General features: G+C 36.2%; 1 protein-coding gene across 2 annotated transcripts in view; it reads left to right on the forward strand.

Annotated features, from left to right (window-relative positions):
- Macc1 (MET transcriptional regulator MACC1) overlaps positions 1 to 14644 on the forward strand; it is a 78711-nt gene extending 64067 nt beyond the window's left edge. Inside the window, exons 4-5 of one of the 2 annotated variants that reach the window (XM_006240694.5) lie at positions 1627 to 1815; positions 13178 to 14644. In XM_006240694.5, coding sequence (XP_006240756.1) covers positions 1627 to 1815; positions 13178 to 13390 — 402 coding nt within the window. In that variant the 3' untranslated portion in view covers positions 13391 to 14644. The remainder of the gene's footprint in view (positions 1 to 1626; positions 1816 to 13177) is intronic. The other variant, NM_001191775.1, reaches the window with a different exon arrangement.
- The last annotated feature ends 3118 nt before the right edge of the window (positions 14645 to 17762 follow it).

Genomic DNA, 17762 nt, shown 5'->3' on the forward strand with positions numbered 1-17762 from the left:
AGAAACTGCTCTGCCCAGTATCAAGCCACATGTTCATTTTCTAATTCCTTCTTTTTGTAACTTGGATGTTGAGCACAGACTACAGAACTAAAAACAAACAAAAAAAAGTTTTCTTTTTTTTTTCTTAGCAGCTGAAAATAAGTTATCTTGGCTTAACGACCTGAACGTTTAGGTCTGATCATACCAGAAGTTTGGAGAGGGAGTAATAAATCATAGAATGCCCTGATTAAACAATCTGGTGAAGACCCATTCAATTAATGCTAAGCCTCAGTGGTGCCATTAAGACACCCTTCTGAAGGAGAGTTAGGCCTGGCCATCTGTTAACAAAGCAATTGATCCTTCTGTGGAATAGAGTTAAATATTCAAACATTCTTTGTGTCAGTGTAAGTTTTTCTTGCTCTGTATCTTGATGGGCCAAGTTGAGAAGTTAAGAGTGATTGCCCTTTTCTACCTAATATATGACATTTCTGAAAGTCCTTTAGAATGTGATTTTTATCTTAATTCTAGAAGACTAGGCAGAATTGTATTGTCACCATATCCATTATAAAAATCACTGCAAAGATGCAGCAAATATTTCTTATGAAATTGTATTTTGCCATGGAAAAGCCATGCCAGGAAAACTGTCATGTACTTTGGAGGCCTGCTGACCTGGTATTGCTTCTTACTTGAACCACCACTGATCAGTAAAAATAGAGGGGTCAATAGAACTTATGTCTATAGTCCATGAGCTGTACTTCTAAATATAGATCTCATGGGGATGTACACAGTGCATTTTAATTGGTGCTTTCTTTTTTAATTCAACTTTTTTCTTTCATATAGGTAGATAAAACCCCTAGGTACCCTTGCATAATGAGGAATGACCAAGCATGTTTACTGACTTACACACACACGCACGCACACACACACACACACATGCACACACACTCACACACACACATTTAAAATATCCTCAAAGCATAAAAAACTCTTAGATTTGCCTAAAACAAGGAAGAACTGTGAGCAATAAATGAAGAAATAGTCTGATAGCATTCCTCTTTCCCATTGTATAAGAGTGTTCACCTTTATTACCTTTTGGTTTATGTTAACAGAATCACATTAGGAGTGATTTACATTCAGAAACTTCTGTAGCTTTGTTCAAAATTAGAAGGGTATCATATGTCTATTCAATAAACATAATTCTAGAAAATTTTAAATTACATCTTGATGAAATAGATTCTGTATTAATCCTCTGGTAAGACAAGGAATAAGGTTTTTTTTTGAAAATGAGTAATTACCTCTAGATTCAGAAATTATTAATTGCCAGAGTCATCAGTATTAGTAAAAAGGTGGATATTGTTCCATTATCAGTTAAAGGAATTAAGACATATATTTAAAGTGGCGTATCCATGATCCCATGCTTAGCTACTGAAACTATACTAACATCCCCCTAATTCTAGTATAGTTATGACCACTGTAGTTGCTTGTTGAATTTTCTTAAATGTGAATCAGCATTCTGAGTTTTAAAATCTCAACTATATGTGTGGTGGGGAAAGGAATTCCAACTTCTAGAACACATAATGCAAATTATAGTTTAGAAGGAAAAATCAATGAGTTGTTTCTAAGTATGATACATACTTGCTGCCCCAGGCTCTGCTAAAAATGGACTGCCAAGGATTAGTGGCACGTCTTATCCAAGAGGCTGTTATTTTGACGTCAGCTGTAAAGCTTGGAAGAGGCTGGAGGGAACTTGCTGAGAAGTCTGCAGGACTCACTAAGCATCAGATGCAGGCATATGAAAATCCTCACAGAGGAAAATCTGGAGAAGTTTCAGCAGAGGTAAGCCTTTCATATATTCCATTTAATGGTGTCAGACTACAGGCAAGTAAAAAAAAATGAGAGTTAGTCTTCTCCATATTCGTGAATTAATTAAAAGAATATTGAGGGAGACCTACTAACTGAAGTTACCACCTGGAAGTAATTCTGTTGGAAGTGTCTGAAATATATGGTCCCCACTTATAAAAAGCACATTTGTACTTCTCCTGTTGGATTTCATATTAACATGGCTTTTGATCAAATTAATCCATTACATCGAAACAGTGAGGATACAAGGCCACAAGAATGGAAGTCATAGATGAGGTATATTTTGGAGTCAAGCAATAATATCAATCAAGTCAACCCACACAAGATACACTAATCAATATCAGTATACACACTTAATCATTTATGACAAACAATAAATGCTTGATGATGAATATGAGGAGAGTGGCTGATGTGGGGTTGCTGGAAATAACTGACAAGAAATATCAAAGAAGTGTGTCATCTCCTGGAAATCTATGCACAGTAAGAATATAAATATCATACACAGAACAAAAGCATTGAATGCAAAGATATTCATCAGAAAACCCACTTGTGCCAGCAGTATTATTACATGGATTCTGCTATGCACATAGCTTATACACATTTCTTCAGATTTCCATAAAAGCAATGTGATCTGATTAAAAATATGTACAGTGATGAAATATTTTTTTAAAGTTAAAGTATTTTTTAAAATGTTAAAACTTTTTCAAGATATTTCACTTAAGGCCGATATTCCCTGTTTTGAGATGATGATGTTAGAAGCACCAGCTATATACGTGTTCTTTGTCATTTTGAGTCTTACAGGTGGATATTTACTGGTGAGATTTCTCTTCTTACTGTGAAGCAACAATTCTGTTCAGTGAGCAGGTTGCAGGCGTTCTAGGAGGTGTTCAATCAAGTCAGTTAACGCCTTCCAGCAGGTGTCAGCTGCTGAATCCCTGAAACCCAGCCCACAGGCAAGGACTCGTAAACAAAATTCTATACAGGAGCAGCCACAGACTGGACACATATGTCCTACTTATCAGCTACATGTATGTCTGTAAACCTAGAAGGGAATTACAGCCTATTAATGAGCAGACTCTAGTGTGAGCATAACACACAAGATGAAAACGCAGGCTGAGAAAAGAGTATCATGAAAATTGTGCTGCTGTGGTCCTGGCATTTCAGTTACATACCAATTACAAAGCTATCTAATTGAAAGCTTCACTTGTTTTGCCTGCATAGAGCCTTATTTTTTAAGAATTTTGTTTAGACTTACTGGAGAGCTGTTTACCCTGCCAGCCCTCCTAAGCATCTGGATTCTCTCTGTGTTTATTGTCTATCTTCCTAAAATCTTGATGCAGGCCTATTTTCCATTATTTACTTTCACACAGCCCGAATCATAAGTGCCTATGTCTATGTCTGAGACTGATAAAATCTCAGAAGCATAAGAAAAAGCCCCTAGATGTTTTCTAAAGACAACAGTTCAATTCCTTGTAATACTAACAGCTAGAATCTGACCCATGTTATCACCTAGGTAAAATTCCAAGGCATTTTGGCCTGAAGCCATTCTAAATGTCCTATAGTTAATTTCACCAGTTAAGCCACTTAAAGGGACAATGTATGCTAATTTCCATATTTTAAAATGTCCTTGAGTTTTATACTCCTTGAAAAAAGATGGATCTTAAACATTATCAATTTGACAAGTCAGAGAGCTGTTTTATAAATAGTTCTGAGTGAAAGTGCTGTGGGTGAACTGGCTTTGGGGTGAGGAAACACCACTTTAGTGTTCCTTCCTACTTTGTTTCTTTCCTGTCATTCACTCCAGCAGATCTCCTGAGAGGTCAATACCCACACTTGCCTGTTTTCCCTCTTTTTCAACTTGTTTTTCTTCTTTTTGTTTACTTTTAATATGTTCCGTAATTACTTGGTACTTATAAGGACTACTCACTCTTTTAGGAATAATATCGAAAGTATGGTATTTAAAGTAACAAAACATATGAGGACCACAAAAATTTCACCTAGCATGTAAGAATGACTACTAAAATTACTTCAAGACTGAGCACTCAACTCTGCACACCACCCAGAATCCAACTCCTAGTGTTCAGGGCTGGAGGTTTAGGCTACTCACTTCCTCTTTCCTTTTTTATTTTCCTCTTTTCAAGAGACTGTTGTGGCAAGGGATTAATTTAGAAACTCACAAAATTAGCATACAAAAGAAACCAGTTGATAGAACTACTGGAAGCTTCTCCTCCTGGCCACAGAATCTGTGTGAGGGGAAAAACACAGTCATCAGAACTGGAAGGAAAGTGCTGTTCACTGACTCTCATGACCTTCGGCTCTAACGTTCCCCAGCCCTCTGGCCTACTTCTCTTCTTAGTAATCTCTATTTCTACCCCTATGCCTGTGCCCCTCGTACAGTTCTTTCCTCTGCAATGGACCTGAAAATCTCAGTTGGTTCTCCAAGGACTCGGTTAGGCAATAATGGCATTATGCTGTTTCCAAAATTTACTTGGTCGTTTTCATCAAGTGTCAAGCTGATTGAAGAATGGGGATGCTGAATGTGCCTTTCACACGTATTTTAATACTTTTGACCACTTAGTGTTCCTTTCTACGTGAAGGAAAAGTCTTTCTTTGGAAAATTCTGAGGATGTCACTTTTTCAAATAAGCAAAAACTCAAATTATCTTCTAAACTACAACTACTTTATTAAAGCAAAACCATAATATTTAGAACCAATCAAACGCATATAAGCAAAACATCTTAAAAATGATTTTGTAGGTTTTTAAAAGACTTAGTTTTATCTTAAGCACATGGGTGGATGCTTTGCCTGCATATGTGTCTATGCACCAAATGCATGTCTGATGCCTACGGAAGCCGTATTTGGTAACTGACCTTACAGAATGTTACAATCTCCATGTGGGTGCTGGGAATTGAACCTGCATCCTCTGTAAGAGAAGTCAGTGATCTTAACTGCTGAGCCCTCTTTTTAGCCCATGGAAAACACATTTTAAAGAAAATGTTTCTTTCAGAAAATATGTTTATACTATACAAAGATGTAAGTAATGCCAACTTTTTTTTCTATGAAAGTTAGTATTAACTAGTCAGTATTGCCTGCTTTTGGGATCCTTATCCTCCTACTGGGCTTTCTCATCCAGCTTTAATATGAGGAGAGGTGTCTGATTTTACTGCAACTTGATTTGCCATATTTGGTTGATATTCAAGGGAGGCCTGACATCTTCTGAAGGAAAATCTTAGAGAAGAAAGAGGGGTGGGTCTGCAAAGAGAGAAGGGAGGGGAAACTCGGATCAGGTTGTAATACATGAAAGAATAAATTACATAATAAATAAATTCCTTGTAGTTTTTCTGAGGATATTTAAATTTTAATTTTAAAATACTAGAAAAAATAGCACAATTTAAAAGGTCTGATTTTACAGGAAGAAGATCAATGGATTTCAAAACTCATACGTTCAAAAGCCCGAGGAAGATCCTCAGCTAGCCTTCTGGTTATTATTAACAAGTGTGACAATTAATTCACTGTAACTCTCTTCCACAGAATCTTTCTCTAACAATAAACAGCAGGAACCTCCTTTACTTTTCACTAAAAACCCTGAAGGTTCATTTTGCACTTTAAATTACCTCTGCCCACTCACTTCTTCTCTATACAGGCACCAGTAGGCCTTTGGAGGGGTAGTTCCTTTGGCAGGTCACACCGGACCACTGTCTCCATGGAGACTCAGTAAAGCTAAGATTTTTTAATCACCATCTGTTTTTCATCTCCGAAACTATTCACATGGAGAACAGCAGAGCCAGCCAGGTACAATTCTTTTTGCAGTCACTTCTTAGTGCAAGTTTAATTCCCTCTTGTATTTTCTAGAAGGAGTCTGTGTTTTCCCTCCCTTTCTGATACCTAGAGTACTCAAAATATTTTATCCTATATGCTGACTAAAAATGAGACTGTTGAAATTGTTGTGATTTCTTGTTAGTTTAAATACTTCTTATGCAACATAAGAACCCTCGTTAGGTTTCTGTAGCCCTTTTTAAAAAGTCAAGCATGGATATGGAGATAGGTAGATCTCTAGAGTCTCTGGGACAGTTGACCCAAGCCTAGTTGGTGTGTGTGTTCAACCAATGACAGACCCTTTCTAAAAAAAAAAAACCAAGATTAAGGATTGGAGAGATGGTTCAGTGTGTTAAGAGTGATTACTGTAGAATTGTGAGACTCTGAACTCAGATCTCAGCACTCATATGAAAAGCCAAATATGGACAGGCAGCTCCATCTGTAATACCAGAGCAGTGAGGTGAAGAGACAGGAGAATCATTGATACTGACTGACTGTCAGTCAAGCTCCTGGTGTAGTGAAAGACTTTCTCTTAAGGGAGTAAGTAGAAGAATGTCTAAGGGCACACAGCCTCACCTTCCAAATGTTATAAACTAATGGACAGACAGACAGTTGTCTGTCTATATGAAAAAAATCAGTTTTTTATACGTGAATGAAGGTTTTATGTAGAATTCACCTCTGTTTTGTATCTTTCCTATTTATGATTTTCATTAGTGCTTTACTCGTTTACACTCTCTTAATAGACTTTCTGAGTCAATCATTTCTTACTTACCATTGGCTCAGAAGCTACAAAGCACACAGACAGAAGTAAAATAAGACTGTTTTATCGTTTTAGGATAAACTGCTAATTTTTAAATAGAAAAAATTAAAGAAGCTCCACTATAGAGCTACATCTCCACTGGGAAGTACATGATGTCATAAAAATGAAAATAACTGCATTAGTTATATGAGAATCTTCTTTACCTACTTCATTAATCTCTGCAAACAGCAAGTAAGACATTAGAATCATCCTCTTTCTTACACACATGTACCCTGAGTATTAGTACATTTATGCAACATTCAGAGTGCCATCATGAGTGTGACAGAGCTAGCGTTTGAACCCTGTCTGCCTCTCATGGTCCCATCCACTAATCTAGATAAGACGAACTTTTACAGAGTTGACTGACTAAGCCAAGCTCAAACTGATCAGGAGAAGTCAGGAGACACCTCCTGATACCAAAGAACCAGTAGCATTTCAGTTACTGAGAGGACCTGGAGACCTGTTAGCAGAAAGCTCTAGGAATGCACTGACAAGACAAGTCATGTATGGAGGAAAGAGATGTGCATTTTTCCTGCAGGGATTTACAGTCAACATTCTTTCTGGTAAAGCACCTTATCCTGGATTCCTGGCCCATTAGTCAGTCTGTTCATTAGCCCCTGACTTTGAACAAATTACTTGGTTTTTCTCAGAAATTTTAACTGAGTCATATAGCACCATCTCTTCAGGTATTTAGATGGCCATATGATATAATACATGTAAAATATTTGTGATATTTGATGACATTTGTCATCATGAAACACAGAGTATCTATTGTTTTCTTGAAGAGAAAGAGATGGGTTTGACAAATCTATAAACTTGAGTGATTTTTATGGAAAAGGGAATCAAATGCAGTCACTTTTAGTGACATGACTAAAAAAGAATGTAGGTAAGGAAATGTCAGAGTGATTTCAGGGTCTCAGTGCTAAGAAATTGGCAGGTTGCTAACATATGGGGAAAAAAATGAGGAAAAGTTTTAGCCGATTTGCTTTTCCTTATGGACTTAACATTTAATTTTCCTTGGAAAAAATCTCTGACAAAAGATACAGTGGATGTCCTTGGACCATTGGAACTATCTGGTTTTCACATAACTCCAGGTTTGTTTATTTGGATACTCTGTTCTCTCCTTATTTATCTAGGCCTGGAGCTGTTGCAGCCTTGCTATGTAAATCTTTGCTGTTTTGCAGTTAGATACACATTTATTCTTTCTTAAAGGGGGAAATATTTTATGGAAAGTGACAGAGCATATAGAATATTCTCTCAGACCTTTGGTGTTTGAATTAGAGACTTGGCACAGTCAAATTTTTTATTATATACATTTTTTTGAGATAGGGTGTCACAAAGAGGTTGGTCAGGAACACATTATGCAGCTAAAAATGACTTTGGACTTATTTTTTCCCAGCTTTCTACTGTAGGCATGAGCCCCATACATGTTTATGTGATAGTAAAGACTGAACTCAGAGGTTGATAGCCAAGCATTCTATCAATTAAGCTACATTCCCCAGGTCTAATTTCAAGTTTTCTTTATCAAGTCTGTTATTACAATGAAAGGGTTCTGTGGTTTTAGAAAACCAAACCCAGCTAAGTGTAAGACTCAACAGAAATGTTTTTAAAAACCACTTGGTAATAAAATGAATTTGTGGTGATCCTTTAGTGAAATGGAGCTGGATTTATGATTTATAACTCAGGGACCTGGATTCTTGCCTGGATGTGTGACTCTGATTTTGTTACTAAGCCTCAAACTCAACAGTAATTACCTGTGATCAAGTACCTAGTATATGTGAGAAAATTTTACGTCCTTTGCTTTAGGTGCTTAGTGATGCTTTTATGGCCATCTCGTAAGGTACAGTTTCTTTGACAACAGGAAAAAGTAGAAATTTTACTCAGAGGTAAATTTATAATAGCTTAGCAAAGATGCTGGGGCTACACAACCAAGAGGCCAGCTTCCAACACAGCATGTGCACTGTTAAACCCTTGCCATCGCATTTCCCAGAACCTGTTTTACTATTTACATAGGAAAGATCGGATTAGAGAAATTTAATTTTTCCAAACTTTGACACTCAGATGTGTCTTCAAGGTGGGATAGTACCTATTAGGAAAAGGGCAATAGGTTGTCCCCCAATGAGGAATTTCATGAGAATGGCTTGCCCAGCAGGTTTTCTTATCTCATGATAGAATAATTTGAGCAAACGACTTGCAAGACATGGATCCTTCATCATTGTCTAGTTCATGATTAATCCAAGAAGTCCTAAAAGGGTATTCTTTACTGCAAACATAGATGGCTACCCCCAGACCAATATTTTTCTGCATTCCAAGAGAATTAGTTCAGATGTTAAATGGTGTCTCTCTTGAAAAAGTAGATTACCCCAGAGTAGTTAGCTTTCTTTTTTTTTTTTTTCAAAGAAAACAGCCACCTATTTTTAACAGTATTTACATATTTCCTAATCAGAGATGGTGTAAAGCCTACCTGGATATTGTAAATGATGTGTTGAGCACAGAACACATAATACTCATTAGAAAGGCAAACATGCCTCAAATACTCCTGCAGCTAATAGTACTTAAAATGAAATGCTGCTCCTATAATTTTATGAGGTATGAGTTGTAGGTGGATTATTAATCCTCTAGTGTGGCAAAATGCAATTATCCAAAGGTAATTAAAATCCTTTCCATTCTTTATGTTATTTCTATTTTATGAGCTAAAAAGACAGACTGGAATGCTCTGTTCTGAATTGCTCCTGTTCTTGCTGCAGTTTTGTCATCTGGTGCATTATCTAATGAGTCGCAGTAAGATCCAGGAATAAGTAGCTGTATTGTTCTTGTCTCTATTTCTGTTTCATTTAGCCTGGCATCCCACATATTATGTCATCATTGCTCCCTTACTTTTACTGTATCCACTAATACTGAGAAGATAAACTAAGGGAAAGACATTATTTCTCTCTCTCTCTCTCTCTCTCTCTCTCTCTCTCTCTCTCTCTCTCTCACACACACACACACACACACACACACACTAGGGCTTTGTAAAACCACTTAATTTAATAGGCTATACCCTTTGATGCTGCTCTGAGAAAGAAGGGAGCACATGGATGACAAATGAAGTATATATATATATATATATATATATATATATATATATATATATATATATCTCCACCAAAACTAGACAATATTGATGAAGCCAAGAAGTGCATGTTGACTGGAGCCTGATATAAATGTCTCCTGAGAAGCTCAGCCAGAGCGTGACAAATACAGAAGCAAATGCTAGCAACAAACCATTGAACTGAGAACAGGGTCTCTGTTGGAGGAATTAGAGAAAGGATTGAAGGAGCTGAAGGAACTTGCAACCCCATAAGAACAACAACACCAACCAACCAGAACTCTCAGGGACTAAACCAATAACCAAAGAGTACACATGGACGGACCCATGGCTCCAGCTGCATTTGTAGCAGAGGATGGTCTTTTGGGCACCAATGGGAGGAGAAGCCCTTGGTCCTGCCAAGGCTGGAACACCCCTTTCCCCCTGAAGTGTAGGAGAATGTCAGGGCAGGGAGGCAAGAAGGGGCGGTGGTTGAGGAGGAGGTTAGGGTTAGGGTTAGGGTTTTAGAAGAAGAAGGAGGGAGATGGGATGGGGAGACTTATGTACAGGAAACCAGGAAAGGGAACAGCATTTGAAATGTAAATAAAAAAATCCAATAAAACAAACAAAAAAGAAAAAAAGAAACATGATTATTCGTCATTTTATGCCTTGCTATAACAAAAATTCTTGAAAGAACGTGTACTTGGTGAATCTTGACTTAGCAAGCAAAACAATTAGTGGACAATGATGTATTTACCATATTTACACTGTATATAATAGTATGTTTCTACCATCTGGGTTTAAAGCCACTGATGATTTTAAGTATAGCATATCAGATTTTATGCTGAAGACATATGCAGGCTTAGCATCCTGCATGGAAAAATCACATTCATATTTTAGTTCAAATCAGGAAGGTTATCTATGCCTGTTGCTTCCATCCTAAGACTCTTATATTTCTGTCTGAGTATGATTTAGACTTCAGGGGCTCTCAGATAAGTTTAAGACAATACCCTCTCTTACATTTCTCATTAATTTAGGTACTCCTGTGAGCTTTCTTTGTGCTTTCAAAAGACTTACATAGAGATCAGACTTCAATAATCAATCCATGTTTCTCTGAATTTCTAGGGCTGGCTGCCCTATTTTGTGCTCTGTACAAACTGGCTAATGTGAGGAGGGAGTTATGTAGAACTCTGTAAAACATATAGAGAGATGTAGCTTCTAATTTATGTGTCATCTTACTTATGTGTTGATTCATATGTACCTCAGGGCTTTTCTGTATGTACTAATATGCTGTGTTGGAGCAAGGCATGGCATGCAGAGCTTGCCTGCCTCAGAAAGTCAGTATGTTGTTTAACTACCCATGAGCATAAAGGCACTTGTTTGTGCATCATAGCAAACAATGTCAAAATTACCCATTTGAAATCCCCATTAGATACCTACTTTCTATAGTGTTCTATGCTAATCTGTGCCATCACCTTTTACTCACCACTGCCAGACACTGCCTGTTGTAAATATTTCCAAATACATTAATTCGGTCACAAAGGGACTTGGAGGAGTCCCTTGAGAGACCATTAAATATGCATACCATTATGTTAAACGATACATGAAAAGTTGAAAAGTATTATCCCAACTAATTGAGTATTAGTGACTGAGTGGATTCAATGCAGAATATAAGTTCAGAGCATGCATAGACAGGATAAATCGACAGAGATTAATCCCCTGTTTAGTGCATCTCTCATTTAAGCAGTGACAGTTGAGATAGAGCCTGACATAACCTTCTATTAATATGGCTTAATTTGTCTTTCTTGGTGACCTAATAGTAACAGTAGTGTAGGTAGTTTGTGTTCAACAAAAACTTTTAGAAAAGGGGATACTGCATTGGCCTCATTTAAGTGGCAGGAGATACAAATTCCCATAAGCAGGATTGTTGAGGAAAAAGCTTTTATACAAAACTCTGAGGTAGTGGTTCTCAACCTTTCTAATGCTGAAGCCCTTTAATACAGTTCCTCATGTTGTGGTGACACCAAAGCATAAATAATGTAAATATCAGTGTTTTCTGGTGGTCTTTTAGGGGTAGTGATCCACATGTTGAGAACCAGTGCTCTAAGGTGACTTCGGTCTCTTATATCTTACCATGAGATGACCTCAAGAATTACATTTCATTCTCTATTATTCAGAATTATCCTTTACAAGAGAGGTGAGGGAATGGGTGTTCATGTCTCTTCAGAAATGCCAACTTGACCAAATAACATCAAATTACCCCCTTTGAGCTTTTTAAAAAAAATACGGACTGGAACAAAACAAATGGAATCTTGTAGGGATTTACTTACTTTTCAATTATAGACTATATGGGTGATAGTGAAAAATTATATCTAATTACATGGACTATTGATGGTAATGGAGGTAACATTTTAAGGAAGCAATCTTATGCCATATTTAGCTCCAAGTTAGTACTCTTAACATTTTATAAGTGGTAGAATTACAAATAAGTCAATTTGATGAGCCCAAATAAATAGTGAGTACTAAAGTTTACATTCCAAATATTCTACTTACATGTGTATGGCTTGTTATTTTTTAAAAAATGAATTCATATTAACTTGTGTATGCGTATTCTTCTATTTGTCTTATTTGGTTTGCCTTTGTCTTCATTCCCTCTGAGCCTGTTGCCTTGGTAACCATCACTATGTGCTTGCATGCGAAGCTTTCCTTTGACGTACATTTATTTCTATGGAAACAGTGATGTCATTGGTGTGGGCAGGTGCTCAGGAGAAGCAAAGTAAGGAAAGATAGAATGTTGGTCTTTCTTTGGGTCATAAATGTACCATGAAAGTAAGTTTTCAAGCTAATGAACTGTAATTTTGTCTTTATTTTGATTTAATCATCAGGCTACAGTTTTGCTTGTGTATAGATTTGCTAAAATGGAATCAATTAAAAGTACAAAGCATATTTGATAGCACATTGTCATAATATGTAATACCATTAAACTCAACACAAGTACATATATGTAACAAACTTTAACCTTAAATGTCATAGAGTTAAAAGTTTATTTCAATTGTATTTGTTATTATAAAAATAATTGTGGTGTTGATACAATAGCTTAGTAGTTGTAAAGGTTTGACATGAAGTTTGATAACTGAGTTTGACCCCTGGGACTCACATGGTAGAAGAGAACTGACTCCAGCAAATTATCCTCTGACTTCCATATGCATCTGTGGCATGAATTCACCACTACCACTACCACCACTACCACCACACCAACAACCACCACATACACACACATACACACACACACACACACACACACACACACACACACACACAACATACATAATAAAATTTTAATCATGCAAGGAATTTTATATTAACATGTATACTAGATAGTGGGTCAAGAGAATAATTTCACACTTACAGCCATTATATTAAAAAATAACACCCTAGTTTAAGAAACACAGGGATATAGAAAATAGTTATTTTTTACAGCATCAAAAGTTCACATAATAGGCATACCATTCTAAGTCTTAGAAAATAGTCTCTTTCTGTTTTTCCCTCCTTTCCTTCCTTCCCCCATCTCTCCCTTTCCTTCTCCTTAACTCCCCCCCACCTCTCTGCTACTTGTCTGTTATTCAATTACATCTATTTTCTTTTCTTTACAGACAATGTGGAAACCTGCCTATGATTTTCTCTATGCGTGGAGTTATCACTATGGAAATAGCTACAGAGATGTGTTACAAGACCTTCAATCAGCTTTGGACAGAATGAAAAACCCTGTCACTAAACGGTGGAGAGATTTAACTGGAATCTTAATACTTGTAAATTCTTTAGAGATTTTGAGAGTAACTGCTTTCTCTACTTCTCAGGAAATATAGAATGAAGCAAATTTGGGGAGAAAGAATGGTAAAGGGAAAAGGGTGTGTATGTGTGTGTGTGTGTGTGTGTGTGTGTGTATCCGCACATAACAAAGAAGGAGAATGAACTCATAGAGATGTCTTACATTTGGAAAACTAAGTGCAGAAATCAAATGTGGAAGACTACCCACGAGTCTAGTGTAAAGTAGGTTTTCTGCCTTAAAAAGCTGGTTCTAATTTTTGAAAAACCATACCACAAAGCGGAATAGTAAAGAGGACAAATAATAAAAATGCATACTGAGAAACAAAGAATGTTCCTCCTTTTGAACATCTCTCAAGTAATTACCAGAAGGAAAATATGACACCATCAGAAAAAACTGTCTTCAAATATGCACTAAGAATTTTTGTCAGCTACCTTCTGTATCTTGGGACTATACATAATTTGAAGTTTTCTCCCATGATAAGAATTTAAAAATATTTTTTCTTTAATGATCAGGATACTTAATAAAACAATATCACCAAAACACTTTCAATCCTATGATATGATACTGATGTTTTCGTGTGTGTGCTCACATGAAGACATGGTGTGTGTGTGTGTGTGTATGTGTGTGTGTGTGTGTGTGTGAACATATCTCAAAGTATATTATAAAACTTGTAGAAAACAAGGCTAATGTGAGACCTTGAGTCAGTATAGGTGTTAATAGTTGGCAGAGTTGACAAAAATGGTCTGCCAATGTCTTTGTATTTGGCCCTTCCTTTACTTATTGTAGTGAATCTAACAATAGCCATACAGGTACTTGAGAAATAAGATATAATGTGGAAGAATGTATGATTTCTGGCTTCAGTGATATTAATGATAGGGATGGGCAATAAAAAATGACACTATTAAATGTAAAATGGCATATACAATGACAGCTTCAATGGAGAAGCTGTGAGCCTGGAGTAGAGGCTATCATATGAAGAGGGAAAAAGAGCGGGTTCAGCAGGATTTTCTGAGAAGCAAATGATAACCCTTAAGTGGCTTAAGCATCGATGTTGGCATAGTAGGAAGGGTGGGAGCTAGAAATCATCGGATCCTTCAGACAGTGGACAGAGACCTCAGGGTTGAAGGGGATAGAGGGGCGGGGTAAGATGATAAAGATGTAAGGATAAAAGGATGAGACTGAAGGTAGTTGGGAAGGAAGCTACTTTCAGGTCACTAAATCCTTTAGCACTTTGGAAGGAATGATATTTCAAACATAACTTGGATAAGCTGAATAAATTATTGTTTGTGGATTTCTGAACACAATTATGTCTTTTTTTGTAAAAACTAAAATCATAACCATTTTAGAGATTTTAATACTCACACTGTAAAGTATCTGGTATGTTGGAAAAGTTATTTTCAACTAGTGTTTAGAACAATCTTAATGACATTCACTATATATTTGATGATGACACAGTCTCACCAAGGGTTTATAAGCACATGTTCAAGGACAGAATTTATTTTAGTTGAAAGAGAAAAAAAATAAGTCAATTTGTTAGCCCAGGGCACAGTGACTTGAAGTGGTGACTTTGCTTCCTTTAGAACATTGTTAGAATCTTAATAATTTGTCAGCAAACTTGATAATTTTAGGAAGAGATAGCAAGGATTTAGTATCTGGGTTTTTCCAGGCTGCAATATCTAAGAACTCAGAGAGCTTGTTAGCTGATCAGTGTAGTAAGAGAAGATCGATCAAACAAACAAACAGAAAAACTCACCATCAACCAAACATTTTTGATTTATACCTCATGACACCAGAAGGTTGTGGTTGGGAATTTTAAGCAGTTTACAAAAATAAAAACCATCTCAATTATTCTAGGATGGAATGTTGGTTGAAATATCAACACATAGATAAAACTCATGATCTCCCCTTCCTGCCCCTCACATGGGGTGAGTGGGAAGCTATGATCAGGATGCAAAGTGAATACATAAATAAATGGGGAAAAGAAAAACCTCATGATCTTTTATTTTATTTTTCAGGGGAATTTTAAAAATGTGTTGTCTTTTCAAATTTATTTTTATATGTTTTAATAAATTGTTCCTTCTTTTCTGCATTTTATAATATCCTTGCTGTGATGCATTTAATCAGAATAGATTAATTCAGTAATCACAAACCGACTTTCCTCCTTGGCAGGAAGTCGATGGAATTATTAAGGCACTCACAGCCTCTCTTTGACATCATTAAGGCATCAAAAACTATTAATCTAAAACTTCTCCAAGCATTACAAAATGGAAAGAGATTAGATGGTCCTTTTAGTTCCTAAGCCTTTTAATTTAACAATGCACAAGTTAATTCAGTCCCTATCTTGGAATGTGGCAATTGTTCGTTGAAATTTCCAAATTCTTGGCTTCTTTCTTCAAAGGGCTTCACATGATTCCACCGGAGGATTCCTTCAAATGTACAACTAACTGTTTATACCAATCACAGACATAGCACTGCATAAGTTATGAACTTGTACACAGCTGATGGTAAACAACTTTAAATATGTGACAGGAGTTTTGAAATTGAATTCTTAGGTCATATTATTGTACATAAAATAGTTGGTGACTTTTTAATGCCTAAGGAATATTTGAGGTAATATAAAAGTCAAAACTTACATCAATGCAGGTTTTTGAAATTAAAATGGATTTTCTACTGTTTTTACAAATACAATTAGATCCTCTTCGCATATGAACCATGTACTCATGTGCTGGTGTATAGAACATTGGGAAGGGATGTATAGCCATAAGACAAAGACTACATATCGCTGTCATGCTGAGTAAGAAAATTCATAGACAGTTTTCAGAATAAAATAACACCAAAGTCTGGTTCCTTACATGCGTGTTTAACTGGTTTACAGAATATGAAGTGACTATTTATATATACAAAACTATATATATATATATACATATATATCAATTTCATTCACTGGATATTGCTGCAGAACACACACACAATACAATTTACATTGATTTTGTGTATAAATATATATATTACATTTAATAATAGTTTTTCAATGTTTAATAATTGTGTTAGTTTATAGAGCGGGGAATAGGTTGGAGATCAGCACTGAATAATAATTAGTAAAACCAAAGAGAAAACTTTGTCATGGAAATCTTCCTCTTCCTTGACAGTCCAGAAGTAGAGGGCTGTGGCTTCTAATCTTTACCCATTTATCTAAACAAGGTTGACAGTCACTCAGCCTTCTAGACTTTGGTTTCTCAGTAGTAAAAGAATCTAAAACCAGGTAACTGTGAAAGCTCTCCTTGCAGCTAAGTGTTTAAAAGTGTATAACCAGCTGAGCACAGTGTGGTTTTATTTATTTTGTTAAGAGGGAGAATTTGAAAAACATTAATTTGAATATAAAACATCCATATCAAAATGATAACCAGTATGGATGATGGGTAGCATATATATAGCATACTGAATTGGACTTTGTATCATTGAAGAAAATAGTAAGAAAACCCAGAAAAAGGAAAATTATACTTTGGCTCACAGTTCATAATTTTTAGTCCAGCATTCCTTGGCTTTGTGTTATTACTCCTGTGTTGAGGTAGAGCATCAAGGTGGGTGAATGTAGAGGAGGAAAGCCCTTCACTAAATGCTAGATGAGAGAGAAGTAGAGCATGGAGACCAGGTATAACCTTCAAAGGTACAGAGCTAGTAGCTCACTTCCTCCATGTATTAAGTTCCTGGGATTATTCCTCAGTACCACAAAATGAATTTCTCATAATTATTTATTTTGTATAGTCCACCATGTCTTATTTTATAGGTGCTCTTTTTTTGAGCTAAATATTCTATATTCTCTTATTCTCTGCACCTTGACTGAGTTTAGGTTTCTGTGTAAATTACCATTTACTTTAAAAAAGAAACTTTTCTCTCATGGGATTTGAGGAATATACTTACCTATGGGAATAATAATGAGTCATTAAAAGCCAATTTAACATTATGTTTCTTTAGTACAATAACAATAATAAAAGTTTTGCTCCAAGGACTTGTTTATCCACAGGTTCTTGGAATAACAGTGATCTACATATGGGTTTCCTCTTATGAAATGGGACTTAAATACAACCAGAAAGTGATTGTTTACTTCCATGATGCTTATGCCACTATTATACTAGTTTGACATGGATTTGCCTCTAGTTAAGACTCATGATTAATTTTCTTCCCTGGTAGTGTGCCTGGGTACCTATTAGCATTATGGTAGCTACCTACGAGGGATGAAACTCCCAGGTCAGTATGAGTCTTGAAATCTATGACTCATTACAGCAGTATGTGGTGTCTTTAGTAATAGGGTCTTGCCTCAAGCTCTGGAGAGTAACCTATAACATTGGTAAAATAGCCTGTAATATTTGTGGTCTATGGCACCTCACTGACTCTGGTGGTTTCAATAG

The sequence above is a fragment of the Rattus norvegicus genome, chromosome 6, assembly GCF_036323735.1.
Source record: "Rattus norvegicus strain BN/NHsdMcwi chromosome 6, GRCr8, whole genome shotgun sequence".
Lineage (NCBI taxonomy): Eukaryota > Metazoa > Chordata > Mammalia > Rodentia > Muridae > Rattus > Rattus norvegicus.